General features: G+C 38.2%; 1 protein-coding gene across 1 annotated transcript in view; it reads left to right on the top strand.

Moving 5' to 3' along the window:
- Nucleotides 1–19,074, top strand: part of LOC136886210 (serine/threonine-protein phosphatase PP1-gamma catalytic subunit B) — a 73,123-nt gene extending 54,049 nt beyond the window's left edge. Inside the window, exons 5-7 of the mRNA XM_067158951.2 lie at nucleotides 6,411–6,524; nucleotides 12,911–13,054; nucleotides 16,857–19,074. Coding sequence (XP_067015052.1) covers nucleotides 6,411–6,524; nucleotides 12,911–13,054; nucleotides 16,857–16,952 — 354 coding nt within the window. The 3' untranslated portion in view covers nucleotides 16,953–19,074. The remainder of the gene's footprint in view (nucleotides 1–6,410; nucleotides 6,525–12,910; nucleotides 13,055–16,856) is intronic.
- Nucleotides 19,075–23,115: the final 4,041 nt, after the last annotated feature.

Genomic DNA, 23,115 nt, shown 5'->3' with positions numbered 1-23,115 from the left:
GTAGATGACTCCACTTTCCTTATAATCTCCACTTTGTCTTTTGTTAGTGCCTTTTGCTTGATCTCTTTCCTCTGAGTTCCGCTCATTTCCACTTAAAAAGTTTGTACGTTGATATTACAACTAACTTCACGGACTCCTATTCATACTAATTACGACGCTACACTATGCTTGGCAATCCGTAGCTTAGGCTTACAAGACACAAAAACAAGACGTGTACTACAGTTTGTTAGCATGTGCTTTCTATCTTCCTGACACCCCCGACACCTGCTTCAAGGATAATGGCAGCAAAAGGGAAATTTAGCAACTTATTCTTATAGATCTTAGAACCTAGGCCTAAATCGCCCCTGCATTCCTACTGGTTGTCACGGCAACGGGCGTAGTTTCTGGCTGTTTCACAAGTACCGCATGGCCAAGCCAGTATTGAGTTTATTTTCCCGCTTCAATCCTCTTCATGCTATAGGTAATGAAGAAAAGAAACACAGTTTCGGAGTTGCAGGAGTGAGTGCATGGAAAAGTATCTGGGGTATTACGTGGGAGTGATAAAGGCGCAATAGCAACGCTAGCACATCTAAACGTAAACTGTTTCTTTCCCTGCAAGAATTTTATTTCATGTCTCCTCATCCTTGTGCTACGTTCTAATAATGCGATGTAATAATTACGAGTGACACGATAATACAATGTTTAGCTTCTATAAAGGTAAAATTAAAAATAACTTTCAATTTTATGCCAACACGTGGTATTGCAATGCGTCTGTGTGCCTCCCACCAACACCCAGTTGGCTATCAACATTCGTTCAACTTCGTAAACGATCGGGATCTTTCGGCCGGCTGTGGTGGCATGTGTATCAGCTGGCTGCTGGCAAGTCGGCTGTTTCCCGCATAGAGTCGGGAAGTTGATTTTATTCACCTTACTAATAATGGACACGGAAAATCTTACCAGTTTAGTTCAAAAACGTAATTTACTCTACGGCAAGACCCATAAGTATTATTGCAACAACAACGTAAGAGAGAATGCCTGGAAGGAAATAAGCAAGGGAATGAAAAATCAAACAGGTTAGAATATTCAATTTTGTGGTAGGTTAACAGTAATGTTGTGGACAAATACACTTTACGGTTTTTAATTAATGTTTAGGCCACCTCGATTAATGACTTCACCCTGTCGTGGCCGGCAAATTACTGCATTAAAGTTTTATCAAACCATCCATTACGTGCTTTGTTTCCCACGTTGAATCCCGTTCGATTCTATTCCACGAGATGAACGCTGGAGTGGAAATTTCGACTGATGAATTCGATTCGATTCCACAAGGTGAGAGTGTGAATCTGCTATCCGTGTTGTCATAGCGGGACGTCATATGACTTTGGCAGGCCGGCACATGTTCCGTAACACCAGACACACACCGCGAGCGCACGAACAGTCTAACACAGGGTGCAACTTGCGCGGAGACTGGAGGATTCTAACCATGGGTTGTTTGAGCGGACGTTTTCTATCTCAAGGCGCTCTAAAATCTGAACGGTTTAACCGGGAAATATATTTACAACAGAACACTTTAAACGGGAAAAATATACATATATCTTAATACAACTGATCAAGGGACCAAGAATATCACACTTCTTAGGCGGGAAAACTTCTTATGCGGGAACTTCTTAACCGAGTTTCACTGTATTACATCTTGAGGCAATCGGTGTGTATGAGGAATTATAGCAGCGGTATATACAGATGTCACCCGTTCATGTGGGTACTGCTCTAACGGTGATGTTCTTAAAGGCAAGTACACAATACTTATTACCTTAGTGCCTAGCAAGGCAATTTTCTCTTAGCTCCTGGACTTGTAGAAGGTCAGTGATGCATTCCATCGTACCGAAGTTCCTACACTGCATTATATCCAAAACAATGAGATCTGCTGAACAAGGGAGCAGCTTTGTAGCGTGTGAGATAAGTCTGGACAATTGCTTGTCGAAAATCAAGATGAGAAGAAATGCCTTCTCTAGGCATGTATTTCAGCATTTCTACATCGACGAGCTAGACAAATATTGCCCACCACCCCTTTTTTTCTGCGTTCGCTTGAAGCTAGCTACCAGGTAAATTTGCGGCGAAACCACCTGCATCTTCGTCCCTGCTGTCTTCATACGACAAAACTGCAGCGTCTGGAGGCTCGATGAATACCTTTTCTATGTCGGAAAGTCCATCATTTACCAACAAGTCGAGTACTTCTCGTAATGAAATGTGAAGCATGTGAAAAGACGGGATGAATAACTGCATAAAAGATGCATTTCAACAAGGAAACCGAAATGTAGTGTCAACTTTATTTGAAAATTTTACACTGTGCGAGTCAAAATTGTTAAAACATATAACTTACAGCCTACACTATTATGTGTTGCTAGGTTGATAAAGAAGAATGAAATGAACGGAAAGGAGCGACAGAACTATAAAAATGATAGGCCTAGTTGTGCCGGGCAGAAAGACAGCAGTTACGCCCAGCGTGCCAGATAAGTACCATCAAACTTCTACTTCAAATGAAAGGACACCTATTATCACCAAGGTATATTTTAGCTAATCCCCATACATATAAGGACCTTATAGCAAAATATATAACAACAGGATCTATATAAATAACTATAGAAGTAAAGAAAGAATTACACACATCAGATGCCATTACTGGCACTCATGAAAACAAGACTTCCTTTTATGTAGCTGTTCGCCATAAGACCTATCTGTGTCGGTGCGACGTAAAGCAGTTAGCAAAGATTATGTAGCTGTACCGTACAAATGACCACGATATACTAAAACAAACCACGTAAGATGTTGGGCGGTACTTCTCTGAACACGACAATACTGTAGTAAACAATACAGTACACGCCGTTTCAATAAGAAGAGTCCAAGAAGACGGTGTAGTTTGCCGTGCCATATATGGTACGCTGGGCGGATCCAGGTTAATACTCCGCACATGGATATTCTTGAGGTGTAAGACTAGTTATGTTGTTCTTAGTAATTATTTTAATCTAAATTACAGTCTTAACTGGTTTTATGTTTTAAATTTGCACGTATCTCTCGACTTATTTCAATACAGACCCCCCTTTTAAAGTAATGCATACCTGCCAACTTTCCCGATTCAGGCGGGAGACTCCCGATTTTCGACAGTTTTTCCCGCCTCCCGAATATTCCATCTTTTCTCCCGATTTTTTGGTGAACTTCAAACATTTGTTTTCAAATCCCTCCATTTCAGCTTTTTTACGTCAGTGGCCGGAAGTCCTTCGCTCAATGGCCGCTTTCAAACGAAATATCGAAGTTTATTAATGCGAGAAATGTGTGCGAATGTGCGATGTTTATTGAAACCTGTATATCGCGACGCGCACATCGATTGTCAATCTCTTGTTCTCGCGTGCTATGTTCGTGTTCGTTCACGTCAGTCTAGTCGATTCCATCCTCTTTGGTCGATTCTAGAGACTTAGTCGCTTTCTTAGTAATATAGTGACATAATTTCAATGATAACGACGGGTGCCTTTTCTAGAGATTTTAGAAGCCATTTGGAGACAATTCTGACTAATTTTAATTTATCTCAATATAAATAAAATGTTTTGTCTGTACATTGCTCAGAATTTAAAAAGAATGATATTTCCGTACCGTTCGTGGCCATATTAACAAGGAGAAATAAGTTTTAATTTTCCGTAATTTCTGTCTGTCTGTCTGTCTGTCTGTCTGTACGTGCGCAGACTCATCACGAGAAAACGGCTGAAGAGAATTTAATGAAAATCGGTATATAACGTCGGGGAATAAGTTGCTACAATCTAGGCCATAAATAATGTTATTCGCGCTGAGTGAAATGGTAGTTTAGGGGAAGGCCTAAAATTTAATTCTCAAATATTTGTTATTATTGGCCCTAATGATAAATACTACATAACTAAAGTTATATATTATTAAATTTCCTATCATTTATGTCTTATACATTTTTACCGTACCGGCTGTGATAACAGTGATATTCATGAATTTAGATTTATTTTTATTATTATTATTATTATTATTATTATTATTATTATTATTATTATTATTATTATTATTATTATTATTATTATTATTATTATTTTGCTAAGTCCATATCAGTGCCGATGTACGAGAAAATGGGTGAACAGAATTGTATGTAAAGTCAGGGAATAAGGAACTACAGTCTATGCTATAAATAATTTTATTCACTCTGTTCGAAATGGTAGTTTAGGGGAAGGTGCCAAATTTTTTTTAAAATTACCTATCTTAGTGGTCATATTGAAAAATACTACATAACAAAAGTTACAGAGAATGCAATTTCCGATTATTTGTCTTATTCAGTTTTGCAAGAGACACTTCTCATGATTGATTCGTATAACTTACGCTTCTCAGGGACATTTTTTGCCCCTTGTTAAGGGCATCATCAACCTTTAGGTAACCTTAAGTTCATATGTCTGAAACATTATCTATTCATACATGGATTAATGTGTAACATACTTTTCATTGTAATCCATATATGAATAGATAATGTTTCAGACATTTGACCTTAAGGTTACCTACAGGCTGATGATGCCGTTAACAAGGGGCGAAACATGTCCCTGAGAAGTGTATATAGTATTATGTAGATTTCATCCACGAAGCACATGGCTTGTATTGAATAGGTGGTAATAATAGAATAAATTATTTTTGTGATAATTTGCTTATTCAGTTTTACTGTTCTGACTACAATAATATTGGTGGTGATGGTGATTAAATTTTGAAGATTATAATAATGAAGAAAGTCATGAAGGAACGATCGCTTGAATAATACCACAAGAGGGAGTCATGAAAGAAAGGACGACTCGCTTTACATTAGATGCTCTAATATCACAGATTCAGAAGAAAACTGAATGTGAAGGCCTCCAATATAGAAAGCTCATAAAATTGATCAACAATAGCATTACATTGACCATTGTTTGTTGTGATGTGCTTTGTGTATTCTGCTGCCATTTATCTACGATAGACGGGATTACTGCTGGGTTTCAAGTATAACAGCCTGCCTGAATACTGGCGGGAAGAAGCTGGGGAGTGGGGAGTTAGATCTCTCTTCTTTAGCATGCCATTCTTCTGGTTCATAAATTTTCTGATACTACTGGTACGTTACACACTTGATCATCATAGTATTCCAGCTATTCGATCCCTACTCGGAGGTAGTGATTTGAATGAGCAGTGTGCACACTTAAACAGAATAATTACACGAGTGTTTGCGGCTGTCTGCAGCCTGGTCATTCTAGCTCTGAAACTTTGAACTGTTAGATTGACACTGTAGTACCTTTCGCTAAAAGTGAGAAAATGTGCTGTTTTCATTTTATCGAATATTTCGTATGAAATCATTGCTTTTAATCACGACATTCATACTGGCGTCGTAATGAGATGTTGACTTCAGTTGGGAAAACTATAAGGACAGTCTTCCTGAGAATTCCGTAGTGAAGCACGGGTACATCAGCTAGTTATTTGATCCAAATAGCATTGCGCTTCGCATAATTGCGCGGGTGCTTGATGCAATATATTAATCTATGCATTTGCTAAGTAATGGCATCTAAGTGCATGACTGATTCACACATCTGGAGCATGAGTTCATACTATTTTCGGTAGGCTTATCAGAGACCGATCATCCCACTCACACACTTCCTGTGAGGGAATAGATATGTGTAATTTTTAGCCTTGTAGCCTCGTATAGCAACAGTCGGGCTTTGAGACAATAAGTGTTATAAATATATCGTAGTACTGTGTTGCGCAAGACATGTAGAATAAGCAATTTTGACCAATTGTATCTCCTGATTTCTCCTGATTTTTCCTGATTTAAAAATCAAAATCTCCTGATTTTTGGTTTTGTAAAGTTGGCAGGTATGGTAATGTCTTAATTGAATTTTATCATGCCTAAATTGTTTTAATCCTCTTACAGAAAATAAGGTATTGTGAAATAGATCTGCTGATTATTTAAATTCATTATCATTTTCATATGGGTCATTGGGTAAATTTTAAATTATCATTTAATCTTGTACCATCAGGGGCAGATGACCTAGACGTTATGTCCCATTAAACAATCCTAATCACCATATCAATTCGTTTAATGCTCCATAAGATTTCCTGTATCCATCAGCACACAATTTTTCTTTTTGTATATATTTGAGCAAGCAGTAGTTGGTGCCCTAAGAACAGGATTTCACAATATTGTTTATGAATTAATCAATAGTTTGCTCATTATTGTGCAGAAGTGCATTGTTGATCTCCATTATTCCTCAAGGTATTGTTAAAGTTGTTAAGCATCTTAAATTCTATAAGCTTAACTCTAAGAACAAGAATGCCATGCTATTGTGTCCCTGGTTATCTTTATTTTGTACTTTATTGTCCAGAAAAAGTAGCAACCCATTATTTTTCTCTCTTTCTAGGACACAATGGGTTGGGGAGAGAACGACAGAGGTGTTTCATTCACCTTTGGTGCAGAAGTAGTCGCAAAGTTTTTGCATAAACACGATTTTGACCTCATTTGTCGGGCACACCAGGTAAGAGAGAAGATTTTTTCCATTCCATGCTTGTTATACTTATATTAATCCTATTCGTTTGCTAATGATGAACAATTATGGATCCAATTTCTGATTGGTTCTATGTTGATAATTTCTTTCTGAAGCAGATTTGCTTGAACAATTGTATCTAGAATTAGTGTTTTGAGTAATGTAAATATAACTACAAGAGATGGCAACTGCCTGTCATAGGCTGGCAGTTATTTTGTTAGCAGAAAGCTAGAATTGTGTACGTGCGCGCATTCAAAGCTAAATCTTTCGGCTATCGTATTGTACGATTTAGTGACGGTTTCAGACAATATAGTGCCTCTTAACCCTTTCATTCCCACATTATGAATTCAGCTGTGGAAAATTTTTTATTCAGTATTTCTGTATTAATACAATGCACTAAACACAAACATTTGTTGTTTAATATTTTTTATCAAATAATTTATTTTTTACATCATGTTGTTCAGGAACAACAATGGGACTCGACGGTCAAATGAAATGCGAAATATAATACTAACACAACAGATGGAAACTATTATAAATTTTGAAATAAGTAAACACATTCTTTGGTGAAATTTTCACTCTTAATCATACTAAGTACAAAAATTAACATAATTATGAAAAATAAAATACAAACATTATGAAACAATTACAAACGAAATAAAGACATCAATGTTTTTCAACATGCAACGACTATTTCTTGTGAGAGTCACTGAAGCAATTATTTTTTGCTGTCAAGCACAAATGATCACCACATTTTCTGCACATGATATGTGCAAAGCCCTTTGGGCAAAGTTTGCACCGGCCTTGCTTCACATCATATCCTGGCCAATGGCCAATATTGTCATATCTGATATCAGCAATTGGATTTGTTGATACTTGCACCTTCCTCTTCTTTGGATTCTTCTCACTACTGCTGGGTCCCCCTTTCCTTTTCACATCGACTTTCCCACTCTTTGTCAGGCCTGTTGATATATCAGCCTGAAATTGCATCAGTGAGTACTCACACTTTTTCCCTCGTTGCTCTTGGTATCGCATGTACAACAGCCAGCTGCTTACGACTGCTACCCCCAGACACCAGAATACCAGTCGCATATACCACTTCTTCGATCGTATGTCAATGATATAAGGCTCCAGAAGCATGTCAGCTTTATCAACCCCTCCCATGAACGTGTTGTACTCTTTTACGACAAACGGTCGATCCACCTCTATAGCCTTCTTTTCTGTAGCTCACCACCTTTTGCATTTCGATTCAGGCTCTATGGCAGCATGTGATGATATGAAATTGATGGCTTTCCGATCGAACCACCGGATCAGGGAAAGGTTAGACTTGGTTTCAACTCTCCAGTCTTTACTACCACGCCCCAATTTCTTCAGTTCTTGCTCATTTGCCAAAGGACATTTTCCCATTCTATCCTGTCTAATTGTGCCAACGCAGAGTATACTCCTAGCTCTTAGTGCTACTGCCAGTTGCAAGGATGAGAACCAGTTATCAAGGAAAACTTTGAAATTTTGTCCTTTGGGTAAATCTTGACAAAGTGCCATTACGATGTCCCCAGAAAAGCCAAGTCCGAAATCACCACAGGTACCTTTGCCCACATATACGGAAGAGCTCATCATCATCGATATAATCTGAGAAATAACTAATTGCTGATAAATTTCCATCATTTACACCCTCAACAAGTTCGTGAATTTCCTCAATAGTCATATTTTCTAAATCCAAACGTTCCATTGTAAAACTGCCTTTAGCTTACCAAAAGTTATAAATATACACAAGCTTTCATAGTTTTAGCCTATAATTGAAACCCATCTAGTAGTCCAGTAATAGTACCACCTGAAATGAAGTAAATGGAATACTTGTGAGAATTGAATCTCCGCTTATCACTCATTTTATCAATCGAAACAGCAAAATGTAGTATTATTTTGATATTGACAATTAGTAACCTTGTAGTCCCAATGTTGTTCATGGACAACACACATGTTTATTAAGGTGTATTATCATTTCATAAACTATTTAGTTGATAATTACTATGTCACAGCAATAATGCAGGCATAACCTTCACCAAAGAAACAAATAAATAACAATTCACTGCTGAAATAACAATAAAAGATTATAAATACACCACACAAAAAGCCATCCCTAGACAGCAACTTAACCTGACATCCAAGTCAAAGAGATTAATACATCTGAAGTAGATTCATGCACCACCAAGTGGCAAAATACCATACTAGAAGCTTGTTGTCCCTCAACAACAAGGGGATTTCAAGGATTGATGAACATAATACTGTATATAAGAGCTTTAAATATGATGTTGTCTACGAACAACACTGGGAATGAAAGGGTTAACAATATGAAACTAAAGCTGTAAGAAAATTTGGTACTTAATCTCACTTGTATTTGATAATGCACTGCAGTGACTGTTCCATGGTTGACATTTCTCTCCTTTGATAAGGTACTTTCATGCATGAGTTTCAGTTAAGAATTGAAACTTCAGTGGTTTTTCTTTAAGTGAAAAACAAGGCAAAGCCAAACAGAATGAGATGATTTACACACATATTTGTAATGTTTTAACAAAAGGTAGGCTGTTCCAACTCATTCGTCACATATTTTGTTTATGTTGTCTCCCAGGTTATTCAAGAAATGGTGTAGAACTCTAAATTTGCTGTCAATATTTTGTTCTGTGTAAGCGTCTATCAAAACTTGCATGACTCATGATGTCTGAAAGGCATGAATAGAGGAAGGTGATTTTTTATTTTACATCCTGCTTCTTTTTTTATGGTTCATGTATTTCCACACCTTCAAATACCATCGGACTGAGCCAGGATGAAACCTGCCAAGTTAGGCTTAGAAGGCCAGCGCTCTGCTGTCCGAGCTACTCAGCTCGGTGATTGATCTGCTAGTCGTTATCATTTTAATCTTCAACATTCCTCCAGGGTGTCATCTATACAAATCACTTGATTGTAGCACTGCCTGTATTGAAGTTCTTTGTTGAATTTAACTCGTTCTTTGTCCTAGAAATTTGAAAAGGGAACCAATCTTGTCTGCATTAAGTACTGTACAACCATGGCAGAGTAGTTCAAGAGCACTTCTTTTAGAGATCCTGTTATCCATTCCCGTAGTGTTTAGTCCACCCTTGTGCTGCAAATAGTTCATTGTGGGTGTAAAGTAATGGTATTAATTAATGGCTGTAGAATTATTAATGTCATTGGAATTGCAATGAAAAATAGCGTGTGCATGGACATCATTAAATAGGATGTGAACTTTTGCATCTAGGAAGTACAGGTATTGGCTGTGAGAGTGGGTATGTGTAACAACAAAAGCTGTCTGTTAGGGATTGAATGCAGATTGCTGCACATTGTGAAATGTGGAATTCCATTGTTCTTGTTTAGAGACATTGGCATACGGTCCAGAGATAATAAAGAATTGTCACTCAAAGCTGCTGACTGCAGGTTCAGTTAAGGATGCAAAAAGTGGCTGTCCATCCCCATCCCGGACTGTGGAGAATGTGAGGGTAATGTCCGATTGCAGCCCGGCTAAATCAAAATGTTTGGCAGTTCACAAAAGCGGACTCCTAAGGTACACAGGGTATTAAGGGAAATATTGCGTTTCTACCAATGGAAATCCAATAACGTGCAGCAGCTGACACTAGAAGACTGACCGTAGAATGGAGTAAGAAAGTTAATGCTGGGGTATAGAGACTTTAATACTGGTTTGGGACAAGAACTGGCTTCAACTGTTTCAAAAACATCTCTGCAGTGGCGCGGCTGTATTCCATGTGGGAAGTTTTATTAGTCGACTGAGCGAAACACGAACCTGGGATGTTAGAGAAGATGCAGAGTTGTGCAAAGTCCCAGTGTGTTGTGAATGACGATCACAAATGTCATCGGGTTATATCTCCTGCTTGACACTATGAACTCGGTACGCTATCACGAGATGGTTGAAGGTTACTTGGTGCCTGTATGGGAAAACAGTTATTTTCATGCAGAATGCCATACCTCATTTCGCAAATGACGCGTGTATGTGGTCATATATGTAGTGCCCGGGTCATTTGTTGGGGCTACATAGACCTCACGAATGGCCTGCAAGAAGTCCAGACCAGTGTGACATTTTTCTGTCAAATAGGCCAAAGAACCTACTGTTTGAAAACCAGGAATCCAGGACATTATCACCAATGTGATATCCCATGGGACTTCCTTCATCCAGAAGACTGTGGATTCCATTCTTGGCCGTTTTAGGAAATTGGTAGATGCTACAGGTACCTACATTGAATTTTGAGGTATGCATCGATATTTCTAAGAAACTCTGCACACATAACTTTAATTACATACAGTAAATTAGAAGTATATTATTTATACTTCTTCAGTACCTAGACTTCCTGCCCAACCAATATGTCTTGAGTTTGAATTTGTACAGTTAGATGACACACCTGAAACTTGAGAATGGAACTGGAAATATACTCGATGGAAGAGAAGCTAAGGACTTGACTAACATGGCATGGGCATGTAGAGCAAATACCTGGTACAAGAACACAAAGTGCCTAAAGGGTTGAAGGAAGAAGACCAGTAGGAAAATCTAGGAAGAGATGGCTTCACCAGCTGAAAAAGGATGTGTAAAGAGGATGGAATTTGTCACGTGGAAGCTGTGCGGACATAGTGTGTATTCACAACAGATGGCACAAGGAGTACTGTGAAGTCATTTGTATGGCAAGCGTTGTGCGAGATGGAGGTAATCTGTGTTGAGCAGTGCGCATATATCAAAATGTTCATTCTCTGGGAGAGAGATTCGAGAGAATGTCACATTGAATTGATAGAGGCCCTTGGGAATAATGCTCTGCCATACAGTGGCATGGTGGGTAGGAAAGTTTCGGCAAGGACGTGGAATAATGCTCTGCCATACAGTGGCATGGTGGGTAGGAAAGTTTCGGCAAGGACGTGTGGCAACCGGCGATCTGCTACGCTCGGGATGACTTGGCAGATGCTGTTTTCGAGCAGCTTCTGGAGGAAGACCGAAGATGAATGCTACACGAGTTAGATGGGGTAAGTGACATCGAGAAACACATCGTCCACAGGATATTGCGAACAGAGCTGCAACTGCGCAAAATCTCATCACGGCGGGTACCTCATGCACTAATGGAAGTTCAACGGTGGATGCAACGTACTCAGACCACTTAGCATACTGGCAACAGAACGGCGACCTCTTCCTGTCGGAAATAATCACCCCTGATGAATATTGCGCCAGGGCATACAAAACGGAACTCGAGCGTCAGTTCATGAATTGGCAACATACCGGATCACCAAGGCAGCAGAAGTTCCATCAGAATCCTTCCGCTGTGAGATTGATGGGTGATCGTTGCATGTGACGTCAGGGGTGTTATTGTCTGCTGCTTCGTTCCACATGGCAGAACAGTGAGCTCAGAGTAAACAGGGACTTACTGGTGTGACAGGTACAGCGTAGCGTTCGGGTCAAACGTCTGGATCTTGTGGTCAGTGCAATCATACTGCATGACAATACAAAACCACGTAAAAGTGTGTGTGAGGCAGTAACTGCAACGCTGGAGATGGAAAGAATTTGAGCACCTGCTGTATTCTCCTGACCTTTCGCCCTGTGACTTTCATCTCATACGAAAGGTAAACGAAACACTGTGGTAGGTGGTTTGTGACATTGCCAATGCTGTGCGGCAACTGATGACTCTATTTACACATGGGGCGGCAAATAGTGATGCAGTTGGTATTCGGTGCCTCCCATATTGTTGGCAAAGTGTAGTGAACGTTGCAGGTGACTACTTTGAGGGCCTTTTTGTCAACTGTGTCTGTGTGCTTTGCTTGGCTGTAATTATTTTGCACCATGAAACCAGTACCAGTATTGTGCTGTACACTACCATAATAAATTTGAGGCACAATCTATGTGTGTTCATCAATGTCCTCACGTAGTTCCCACCTCGTTCTTTCGTCTGACGCATTTTCCAACCGGGCTGGTATCTGCAAGAAAGAAAATGGTTGCAGTGACTTCCCCAACCCTGTGGTATAAAGAAACTATTAAATGACTGTGTACCTGAAATGTCTTCAATTTCTTTATTGTCCTAAAGGAAGGTTATGCTTTTCATTTTCTTTTTCAAAAAGATTATCTTATTTCTTTATTTTCAAACTCTTCCATTGAAGCGAGGGAGGACCCGTCCTTGTTAGTAGACTTAGAAGGCCTTTTTCTGTCTGGGGCAGTAGCGACTGGAACCTTCGTTATTTCTGGATTTTGAAAGCAGCCTTTATTAAATTGCTGGGGACATTTTATATTCTGGCTTTTATTGTATGGAAGACGACCTAATCTGCACTATCTTTGTAAAGTTGTGGTTTTCTTCTTAATGATTCACAAATCATATTTTCAGGTTGTGGAAGATGGTTACGAGTTCTTTGCTAAGAGGCAGTTGGTGACACTATTTTCAGCACCCAATTACTGCGGAGAATTTGACAATGCAGGAGCCATGATGTCCGTTGATGAGACCCTCATGTGCTCATTCCAGATACTTAAGGTGAGTAATGTAAAACAGGTTAGAAATGAAATGGGTAATTTTATATGCAACATAATGAAGTTGGTTCGCATTTCCTTTATATAGGACAGTAAAGAGAATGGAAAAATATGCTGTTCATTCTGCAATCCCTCTATTCTCAAACCTTTACCTAGAAATTGATGGGGAGCAGATTTGATCATTTGAGGCTCATGTGGACACCATTGCATTTGAAAAACCGAGAAATAAGAATCCTTGTAAAGCTGTTTCTTCTAAATATTTTGTAATGTTTAAAAAATTAACATTCTCTGTTTTTCATTATATGCAGTCACGGGAACTGAATTTTATTGCTTTCTAACCTCTTGTTTTACTAGCGAATCAGAAAGGCCAACATATATTAATTTGTCATGGACATCAAAATATTATTCTGATGAATCGTCAAATTTGACTAGACATCAAATAAAGCTAATGTGTGTTGGTGAAATGTTTTTCATTTGAACGAATCGTCAAGCCTCGATTGACTGTCATATTTGATGTTGATCAGGCCATTTTGACGAAGGTTGGTGAAATCAGGCATGAATCTAAATTTGAAGTGTTTGTAAAGGGTTGATCCTAATATTATTCTACTTTCAAGTACCGTATTTTCTCGCTTAATTAACACCCTTGCATAATTTACAGACCCCAATATTTTTGGGCCCAAAGTGGAGGAAGAGAAATGTTCACGTATTCGAACATCCATCACGCAGTTCCGGGTGTGTGCTGTTATCAGCCGGTAGGAAATACCACTGCACTGGTTCAGTGAGAGAATCAGTGCAGAAGTGACTATTGACCCTCTTTTTCCAGTCTGGTACAAACGTATTTTACGAGTGTTTCGGGTGCAGGACATGTGTTTTCTTTGACCTCAGAATTGTTTGTTAGTCCACGGTGAGCAAGTGTTCGACTAATACTGCGTCATATAAACTTGCGGGGATCAGTTACGCCAAAACATGCGGGAATAGGGCAGTGGGCCGCAAGTTTTCATTGTCCGAATGCACCATGCACTGCGGTAAGAGAATGCACATCAAATGACCAACAAGTCTCACAGAGCAAATCATAGACTAAAAAAGCGCAAGTTTCTGAAAGTAGGGGGAGGATGTGTTCAAAGATGTGATTTCGTTACACAAGGTTGAATATGCTGTTTCTCTCAAAATGCTGTATTTTAAAGGACGAGAAATAGCTGCTGCACATGGCTTTGGCTTTGAAGGTTAGCCAAGGCTTGATATTTAATTTTATGAAGAGAAATAGAATTTATCTTCGATGGACACCATTATGCCACAAAGTTCTGAATGATTTCAATCAAAAAGTGATCGATTTTCATCGCTTTGAAAGGGACATCTAGTGTTATCGTACGCGCTACTGGAAGCGAAAAAGAACTGTTTACTGCAATGCTATTCTCTTTGGCAATGCTTGTTGTAACAGGTGTTGGCAGAAAGCTAGCACCTTATGTTGTTCAATAACGAAAACCCATGCGTAAAGTAAAATTTCCGCAAGGGATCCACGTTCCTATCCAAGAACAAGGGTGGATGGACACGTCACTCGAACAAGATTGGATACGAACAGCTAGGGGAAATATAGCAGGGGTTGCTCTTTCGATGCCCTGCACTTCTCATGTTGGAGAGTTTTCCTTCTTTTGCTGGCATGTCATTATGTTCTTACATGAATTGTACTTTTATTGGTATACGTTTATTTCACTTCAGGCCGTATTGTCAGCTTGTAACGGGAAGAATATTTTCCAGTGTCAGTACTTCAAACCCACGTGTCCAACTTACCTGATGTACCCTATTCGACTTTTCAGAAAAAATCACATGCAGGAATTTTACGCTAAATGACGATTAACCGCAGATTAGTTGAACCAATTGCATGTATATTATATTTGATTAATCTTTTATATGTAAATGAAATGTATTTTTTTTAAATATCTGAATTCCTCAAATAATTTACACATCCGAAATTTTCACCTGTATTTTTCATCAAAGGTATGTGTTAATTAGCGAGAAAATACCGTATTACTGAAGGAGAGAGGCAGTAGTCATAATTTCTAGAGATGGCCATGGGACCAGGTCATAAATATTCGTAATGTTGGAAAGCAGTTACAGAGTTGTCAGCAATACAAACAGAATATTAAAGAATACTTCGTTTGAATAGTATTCCTAGAATGAAGAAAGACATTCTGTGAAATCATAAGCATGTTTCTGTTTGTTGTGGTAGTTTTATTATATATTCTGTTTTTGGACTAATGTAATGCACAGGCAAAATAGCTTTAAACCCTTTATAATTTGAACAATTGCTGAATGATAATGATGTGGAATTAATCTACAGCCTCTTTAAAAGAAATTTACTAAAGGTTAAGTGGAGGGCCAAATCAGTCAAGCTGGTAAAAGAAAAATGCCAGGAAAGAGCAGCATCCTAATTCGCTGGAGAATAGGAAGGTATAATAGATAATATTCATCGGTTTGAGAGGAAGAACAGTTGAGTTTTGTTGTTAATTTACCTGGAATTTATTTATGATATTTACATATAGTCCATACTTAAATCTTTCTAATTGTTACTGATATGGAACCAAGCTATAATTGTTTGAAACGTGTGGTAAAACTACTCTCCTTGACATACTTACGACTAGCAACCTTGTTTCAATTTGCTTCTGAGTATTATTTGTGTCAATTTCTGTACGTTACTGCCTCTAATTTATCAGCTGTGGTAAGTTATTTTTCACTTCCGTACAGCAACTGTGTAGTGTATAATTTCTTAGTATTTTGTTTTTTTTAAAAGGCCTTTTTTCCATTTTATGAGGGGGGGGTTTGCATGTTTGGATAACTCCAAGAGGTAAGCATTTCAGCGGTGTGAGGAGTAGATTCTGATGCCGTGGCTACTGAACGGTGTGCCATCTTTTAGTTGCTTTCAATGTGTGGAAATATTCTTGGATGTTTTATGCTACGGTATTTCAATACTATACTTAGGTATGAAAGCTAACAAGAGGCGAATTATACACATTAAGAAAAAAAAAGACCAGCAGGTAAGGACGCTGTTGATAGCGCATTAATAGATGAAAACCGTCACATTGGTTGAAAAGTTTTGGTGTAACTATCGTTGTAGGAGAGGTGAGGAAGTAGCTCTCTTGATTGTTGTGTACCTGGTTGCTGCTAGGAATTTTATAGGTTAGTAATTGTAGAGAAACACTGGTGTTGTTGCTTTTAGGGACAAACCAAGATTTTCAACACTTCTAAAATGAAAAAAAGTCTTGTAGGTGCATATATCTATTAAGGCTGGGTACGTCATTAAAAATTAACTCCAACTGATGTCCACTTTAGTAATCCTTTTGAGTGAGGTTATTGTAAGTCTGAGAGCTTATTTCATAAGTGCATGTGAAATAATTGTTAAGCATTGTTTAGCAGTACTTGAGGATTAAAGGATTTGTGCTGGGATATTACATTTTTCATAAATGAGTGCTGAGTGGGTAAATAAAGTGCACAATATTAATTGTAATTTCTTTTGCTAATATCTTAATAAATCAGCTACTAACCTGATAGGTTATGGTTATTACAATTTTTTTGTACAAAACTTTCAAATGCTTGTACATATAGTTGGTAATTTTAGTATTTGACTTCAGTTTTTTCATTTGAATGGAGTGCTAAAATTTTCAAAAATCAAATTCCATTATTCTAAGGGATCGGTCAGGACATTTTGGTGTTCTTTTTACTGGTTAAGTTGGAGCTACTATTAATTGGAATTTTTAATCTTCGATTTGTGATTGTTCTCATTTCTTGATTAACTCCTCTTTTTCTTTCAGCCTGCGGATAAGCGTAAGTTCGCATATGGTGGCCTGAATGCTGGACGTCCAGTGACTCCTCCCCGTGGTGCAGCGAACAAGAACAAAAAGAAGTGAGATGTTGATGGCTAGGGCAATCGGCTAGTTCGTGCGCTTTTTTGTTCGTGCACTGCATTTGATGCAACGCGCAAATGATACACGAGAAAAGAATAAGTAATATTTTGAGAGTGTGTGAATGAATTGAGAGTATTCATCCACGGACCACTGTTTAAAATATCGCATCAGTACGTACATAATTTCGCTTCTTAAAAAACAGAAAAAGAAAGTAATGTCACCATTTTTTCATTTCATCTCTACCTTGATTAAGATTTGTAACTTTTATAATGTAATAAGTTACTGGTGTCTTGAGGTGAAGAGTAAAAAGAGGAAGATTGCCTGCGTAAGGAACTGTTTTTTATTTTTTGTTTAGTACTTTTGAGTGGATGGGATGCCTAGACCCGCTGTTTTGGAGCTTTTGGTTACCTGAATAGAAATTGGGAGAGAACATTTTTCTACGTTTTGACGCAATACACTCTCGCACCTTTATGGGAGCTAAGACTCAGGTCGTGTATGGCCTTGCATGAGCACCTGATTCTGAGTGAAAGGGAAGGGAGCAACATTTATTTTTCTTTAAGAATTTGTGTTTGCGATTTCTGGGAACTTACCGGAGAGAGCAGAACCGTATTTGGCTGCATTTGGCTTCTGTGTATAGGATTTGGTTAAGGTTGGGAGAATTTGGAGTACAGATAAGTAGTAACATTCGGTAAGAGACAATGTTCCGTCCTTTGATTTATGGATAATATTTGCTTTCCTGTTGAGGCTAGATTCGTGGTTGGAAAAGGTGCATAATGTAAATGAGATGTGTTCAGCCAGTGTATACAGTGCCTAGTTTATATATCTGCATACTTAGTCTGAACACAGGCTTCTTTAGAGGCATGTTTTTTATGGAATGCTTTTATTAAATTTTTATTTAATTTTTTGCTTACAAAGTCATATTTTCCTTCTGCCAATTGTGTATCCTTGAATCATTTGAAGTTTTGTAAAATAGTGTGTTACCAACCTATTGCCGCAGTGATGAATGCCTCTTGGATGCAGCCAATTTCAGTATGATGACAGTGTAGAGGCAGTAACCTTGATGTTGTAGGGCTGAAGTGTTTGCAGAAGTTAGGAGTACTTGTTTTCTCGACAGTCTTATGATACAAGCAGAAATGGAGAGGTGGGGGTGGGGGTTCCTTTCAGGTTTCTTTTTGTGCTGCTATCTTGCAAAATATTTGTGTATGGTCTGAATGTAGTTGCATTTTTTTGAGTGACTGTACATAATCTGAAAGAATCTCGGCGATAATGTACAAGTTTGTTCATGACAGTTGTATAAATGTGTTCTGACACAGAAGTAAATCTTCTTTATTATTTTTTATGAATTCATCTATGTAAACAATTGATATGTCCTGCTGTATTATCATACCATTGTACCATATGAGATAAAATTTGTGTGGTCATAGCCAATGACAAAAAGTAATAGTATTTAAGATATATATAAATATGAAACCTATTTTACAAGAAGGTTGAATTACATGATTAGTGAGTAATGCTCTTTGCGGGTTACCTTCGTAGTCCATAATTACCAGTGTCAGTATGTGAATATCATTGCTCTTACATTGGCGGATGTATTTTTATTAAAAATGCGTTTTGACCATAATTTGTATCTTTTTTTAAAATACTTAAATAGACTTTGAACAATCCCAGTATTACCCATTTTAGTTCAGTCTTAACATGTCCTCTTGTGCAATATGTTAGGAGTTTCCTTCAGGTGTTTTGAGCTCCATATGGGATCTGTATGGTGTACAGATTTACTGTTATGATGTACCTAATTTACAATGTGATTAAAGATTTATCTTATTATCCTATGTGATGTTCGATAACAAACCGTTGTGCACACACCAAACCCTCGGATCATTTTCGGAACTGTTTGAGTATATATGTAACGAGGCATTGGAAATGATCTAAACTTTAACCTGGAATGTATGCATGTAAATATGTAAAGAATAGCCTAAAATAGCAGCCAAAGTTCCACAGTTACAAAAGATCATAATTTGCTCTCTTATTTATTCCCTTCTCTTTGCATTTGTTTTGTAGATTGCTTCCTTTTGTAGGAAAAAAATACAAAAAATCAAATTTAAATATATGTACTCTACATAGCAAACACATTAATCATTTTCACCATTTAACCCTGAAATCCTAAATAAACCTTGTTACTGGAATGTGGCACATTTTGTGTAGGTTTCATGTCCACCTGTACAACCACTTATGCTCACAAAGCACCTAATTCCAAGATATTTTAAAGTTCTTTACCATTTCTGTTCCCTTTTGTATAAGGTTAGATTAAGAAATGAGGAAAAGGCCTCAGGCAGAGAAGCCTTTGTTAAGGTATCAAAGGAAATACTTCTGCAGTTTTTTTCTCTAGCATTGTACAGAAGGCTCTAATTCTCTTCTGTAAAACTTCCAGTAATTTTGTGAATTACAGTATCTCAGAAGCTCATAGTAAAATGTAATTAACTTCAGTTTCATGGCTCCAGCTCACACTGTCTTAATTCTGTGGGCTTTGCTTCCCTCATTTTGTATGTCCTCTGTCCACTGTATTCTGTCAGATAAAATATAAAAAAACTGGGAAGGGAAGTAGGAACTTGTTAGTTGGATAAATATGACAAGTTGCTGTGGGGATGGGAACAGAAAGAGTAAACAAACTTCCTCTCCATATAGATGTATTATGTCCTTGTCTACAAGATTTCTCAGTTTCTCGCTACACCTGACCACCTTGATTTGGCTTCTTGGCTTCGTTAAAGAAGCAGGCATCGACACTGGTACAGGACCACATTCTTGACCAATAAGTGTTGGGATTTGTGGGATATAAAGAAAGCCAATTAAACACAGTGAAAATGTAAGACAGTTCAGATGAGAGTAAGAAGTAACCCAAATGGTTTATACATGTAGCTTAATAGAAAAGGTATTTATAGAAAACTTGATACAAGGAGAGAAGCAATCACAAAGATAAATTCTATGATAGGTCAGCGTGGGAACGAGGAATTAGAGCCTGAGGGTGGAGTAACCAAAATGGTTTATACAAGTAGCTTAATAGAAAAGGAATTTATAGAAAACTTAATACAAGGAGAGAAATAATCACAAAGATAAATTTTATGCTAGGTCAGTGTGGGAACGAGAAAGTAGAGCCAACAGCAAACCTGAAAAAACAAAGTAAAAACCCCACAGGTTCATGTAGATATGATTTCTCTTCATTGAGTCAATGCCTATCCTGAAGTAGTTGGGAGTAATAGCAGGGCTCTTGAGGGTCCAATAAAACCTGTCTTAAGCAGAATTGAACAGGGCTTAAAAATGTCTGTTAAGGATAGGTTTCCAATTAGCAAAGGCAGACCTGTGCTAAAATAATTAAATCATGAACATGCATACAATGGATGTACTGAGAACACCTTACTAGTGTTTCGTTTACATATTTCTCCTATGAATTAATACAGTACACACAAAACTTATGATGAACAGACAGAAATCACTGTACAGGATTAATTTATTTTTTCCGTCAGTCATAGAGTGTTTTCTGTACACATTGCTGCTTAGCTGTTCAACTTGCCACAAATGCTTCAGCCTGAGAAATCACACCACAACCTCCCACAACGCAAGACTTGCACGCACTCTACAGTGTTCGTGGCAGTAGTGCTAAACTTGTAGCTTAGATCCTTTCCAACAGAACAAATATGACCTAGGCCATCATTGCTCAGTGATAGAGAAACCGAATGCAAAATTGGGAGGTTGTGGATTCGGATCCCACTGGTGTCCGGTTGGCCATTTTTGTTCTGTACTCTTCAACATGTACTGTATGAATGTAACACGGTCTAATAGGTTGAAAGTCTATTTCAGTAACACTTGTGGTGGAACCAATCAAGTTGTACGTTGGTAAGTTTTATGCGGGAGTGGCGTTACCTTATCCAAAAAAACGTGGGTTTTGCCATTTCATTCTTCCACGATCTGAAATATCCATGCCTTTTTGTTGAATCTCCAATCAGTGGGTAGGTCAGTGTTTTTAAAGCATGGAGCCTTAGCAACCTTAGTGATTCCTAAGGGTTTCTCCATTTCACCTGTTCTAAAACCGCATAAAAAGCCTTCAATCTTTCCTTGGACAGTTTTCCTGCCGAACACAATTGTTCATTTGATAACACACAAAAAATTTAGTCCTGTCTTGTTGCAATTTTCTGCAGTGTGTTTTCAGGTTTGAATTAGTGATGGGACATTCGATTCCTTTTACTGAATCGATTCATTTGATTCCGTTCACGTTACTGAATCGATACAGTGATCCGATTCACGGCTCATTGGTCACCGCTCCTACTGCATCTGTGTAGTATGTGCTGAGACAGCACCAACAGCATTCAGTGCTCACAGCTGCCATCTGGTCTTCATACTATGAACTCCTTTCTTAGAAAAAATGCTAGTTACTTTAATACATCGAAGGTTTCCGGCGACGCAGGGTGGGAAAGGTTAGGATTAGGAAGGTAGCAGCCATGGCCTGAATTAAGGTACAGTCCCAGCATTTCCTGGTGTAAAAATGGGGAAACTACGGAAAACCATCTTAACGGCTGCCGACGGTGGGATTCGAACCCACCATCCCCCGAATGCAAGCGCATAGCCACGCGATATTAACCGCACAACATCTCGCTCAGTCATTTTTGAAAATATGTTTTTTTTCTATCAGCCGAGGATTTTTTTAAATCGTCATATTTTGTATAGGCTACCCGAGATGTACAGTAGCGCGCTGGTTTTCTGATTTAACATACTGTTATTGCGTCTGTCCACATATGATTGAAGTCTTGTGCAACGATGTGACATATGAACTGAGAAAATACTGAGCCGTTCTTCCCAATATAAAACAGGTACTTTTGAGTGGTCATGAGCATGACTCATAGTCATAGGGCATGCTAGAGTCGAGTTTAATTGTCAAATGTCAACTAAGTTATAATACTAAGATTCATTAAACTAATAAATAGTATAACCTAATAGCCTACCTACTTACTAGCTACTTCAGAATTATGTTGTGACTACCTTTTTAACACTGCAAATAAATCCATCTATTATTTAAACCTCCCTGTAAGAAGAGGACAGTGAATGCAAATGGGTATTATTTTTAAATGAGCTGAGCTCGAGAGTCCATTATAGCATACGATTCTTTCAGTGTAGCATGGCTCACTGTATGTCTCGATGCAGCGGAAGCTCGGCTCTCCGCGTGTCCAGTGAGCCAATAAGGAGCCGTGTGTATCATGTGTCTCACTGAGCCGCGTTCGTTCACGATTCTTTCGATGTGCCATGATTCAATGTCTCGCTGCAGCGGAAGCTCGGCTCCCTGTCAACGTCCAGTGAGTGCGCCACTCAGCACTGTCCGCTGGGAGTAAGCTGAATCGTGTGCCTTGAGCTCGCCGTTCCTGTGAATCTATTCACTCGGACACTTGAATGAATCGATACACAGCTTCGAATCATGCATTCAGTAGCCAACACTAGTTTGAATCCATTGATTATGGAAGGTAATTTTAGAAATTCATTCAGCAATGGTTTCACTCTTGACCCTAGATTCACCACAAAGTTTGTTAAAGACTATCTGATATGTCATGTGAAAACTTTCAAACTATCCATTAGAGGCTTTGAATTCAATTTTTTCCATTTAATGGAAGGTCCATTGAAGGCAGGTTTTATTGATGTAGAGAGAACCCATCTGTGTAAAGACTTTGTTTTCCTTGCGCTTTTTATTGTATGGAGAGTAGCGACCCTGTAGTGTTGATTACACAAGAGACTGAATGCCTTGTGATTATTCTTTATTTCAAGCTCTCTGTATTTGACATTCATCATTTTATATCCTCTTCATGCTCATACTATGAAGTTGTCATTTTTTAAAATTTTATGTAAGTTGGATCAAAGCTCTCTGAATGAATACATTGATTGCTGAGAGATACGGCTGTTGAAGACTATTTCTCCTATTTTTAAGATTAGTGTTCATTTTTATGTCTGGAAACCTGTAGGGAGTTTTGATACTTATTCAATGCATTTGGTACAATAAGACTTAAAATTGAAGACATACTTGCAATTCCATCAAAATTCATGTCAAAATATACAACTAGCAGCTTTTAATAATATTTAAAAGAATATCTGCATTGAACATTTCTGTTAAAATCTTAACGTGAATCTTTGA

The sequence above is a fragment of the Anabrus simplex genome, chromosome X (genome assembly GCF_040414725.1).
Source record: "Anabrus simplex isolate iqAnaSimp1 chromosome X, ASM4041472v1, whole genome shotgun sequence".
NCBI lineage: Eukaryota > Metazoa > Arthropoda > Insecta > Orthoptera > Tettigoniidae > Anabrus > Anabrus simplex.
The sequence above is the reverse complement of the archived record's forward strand: the minus strand, read 5'-3'. Positions and strand labels throughout refer to the sequence as shown.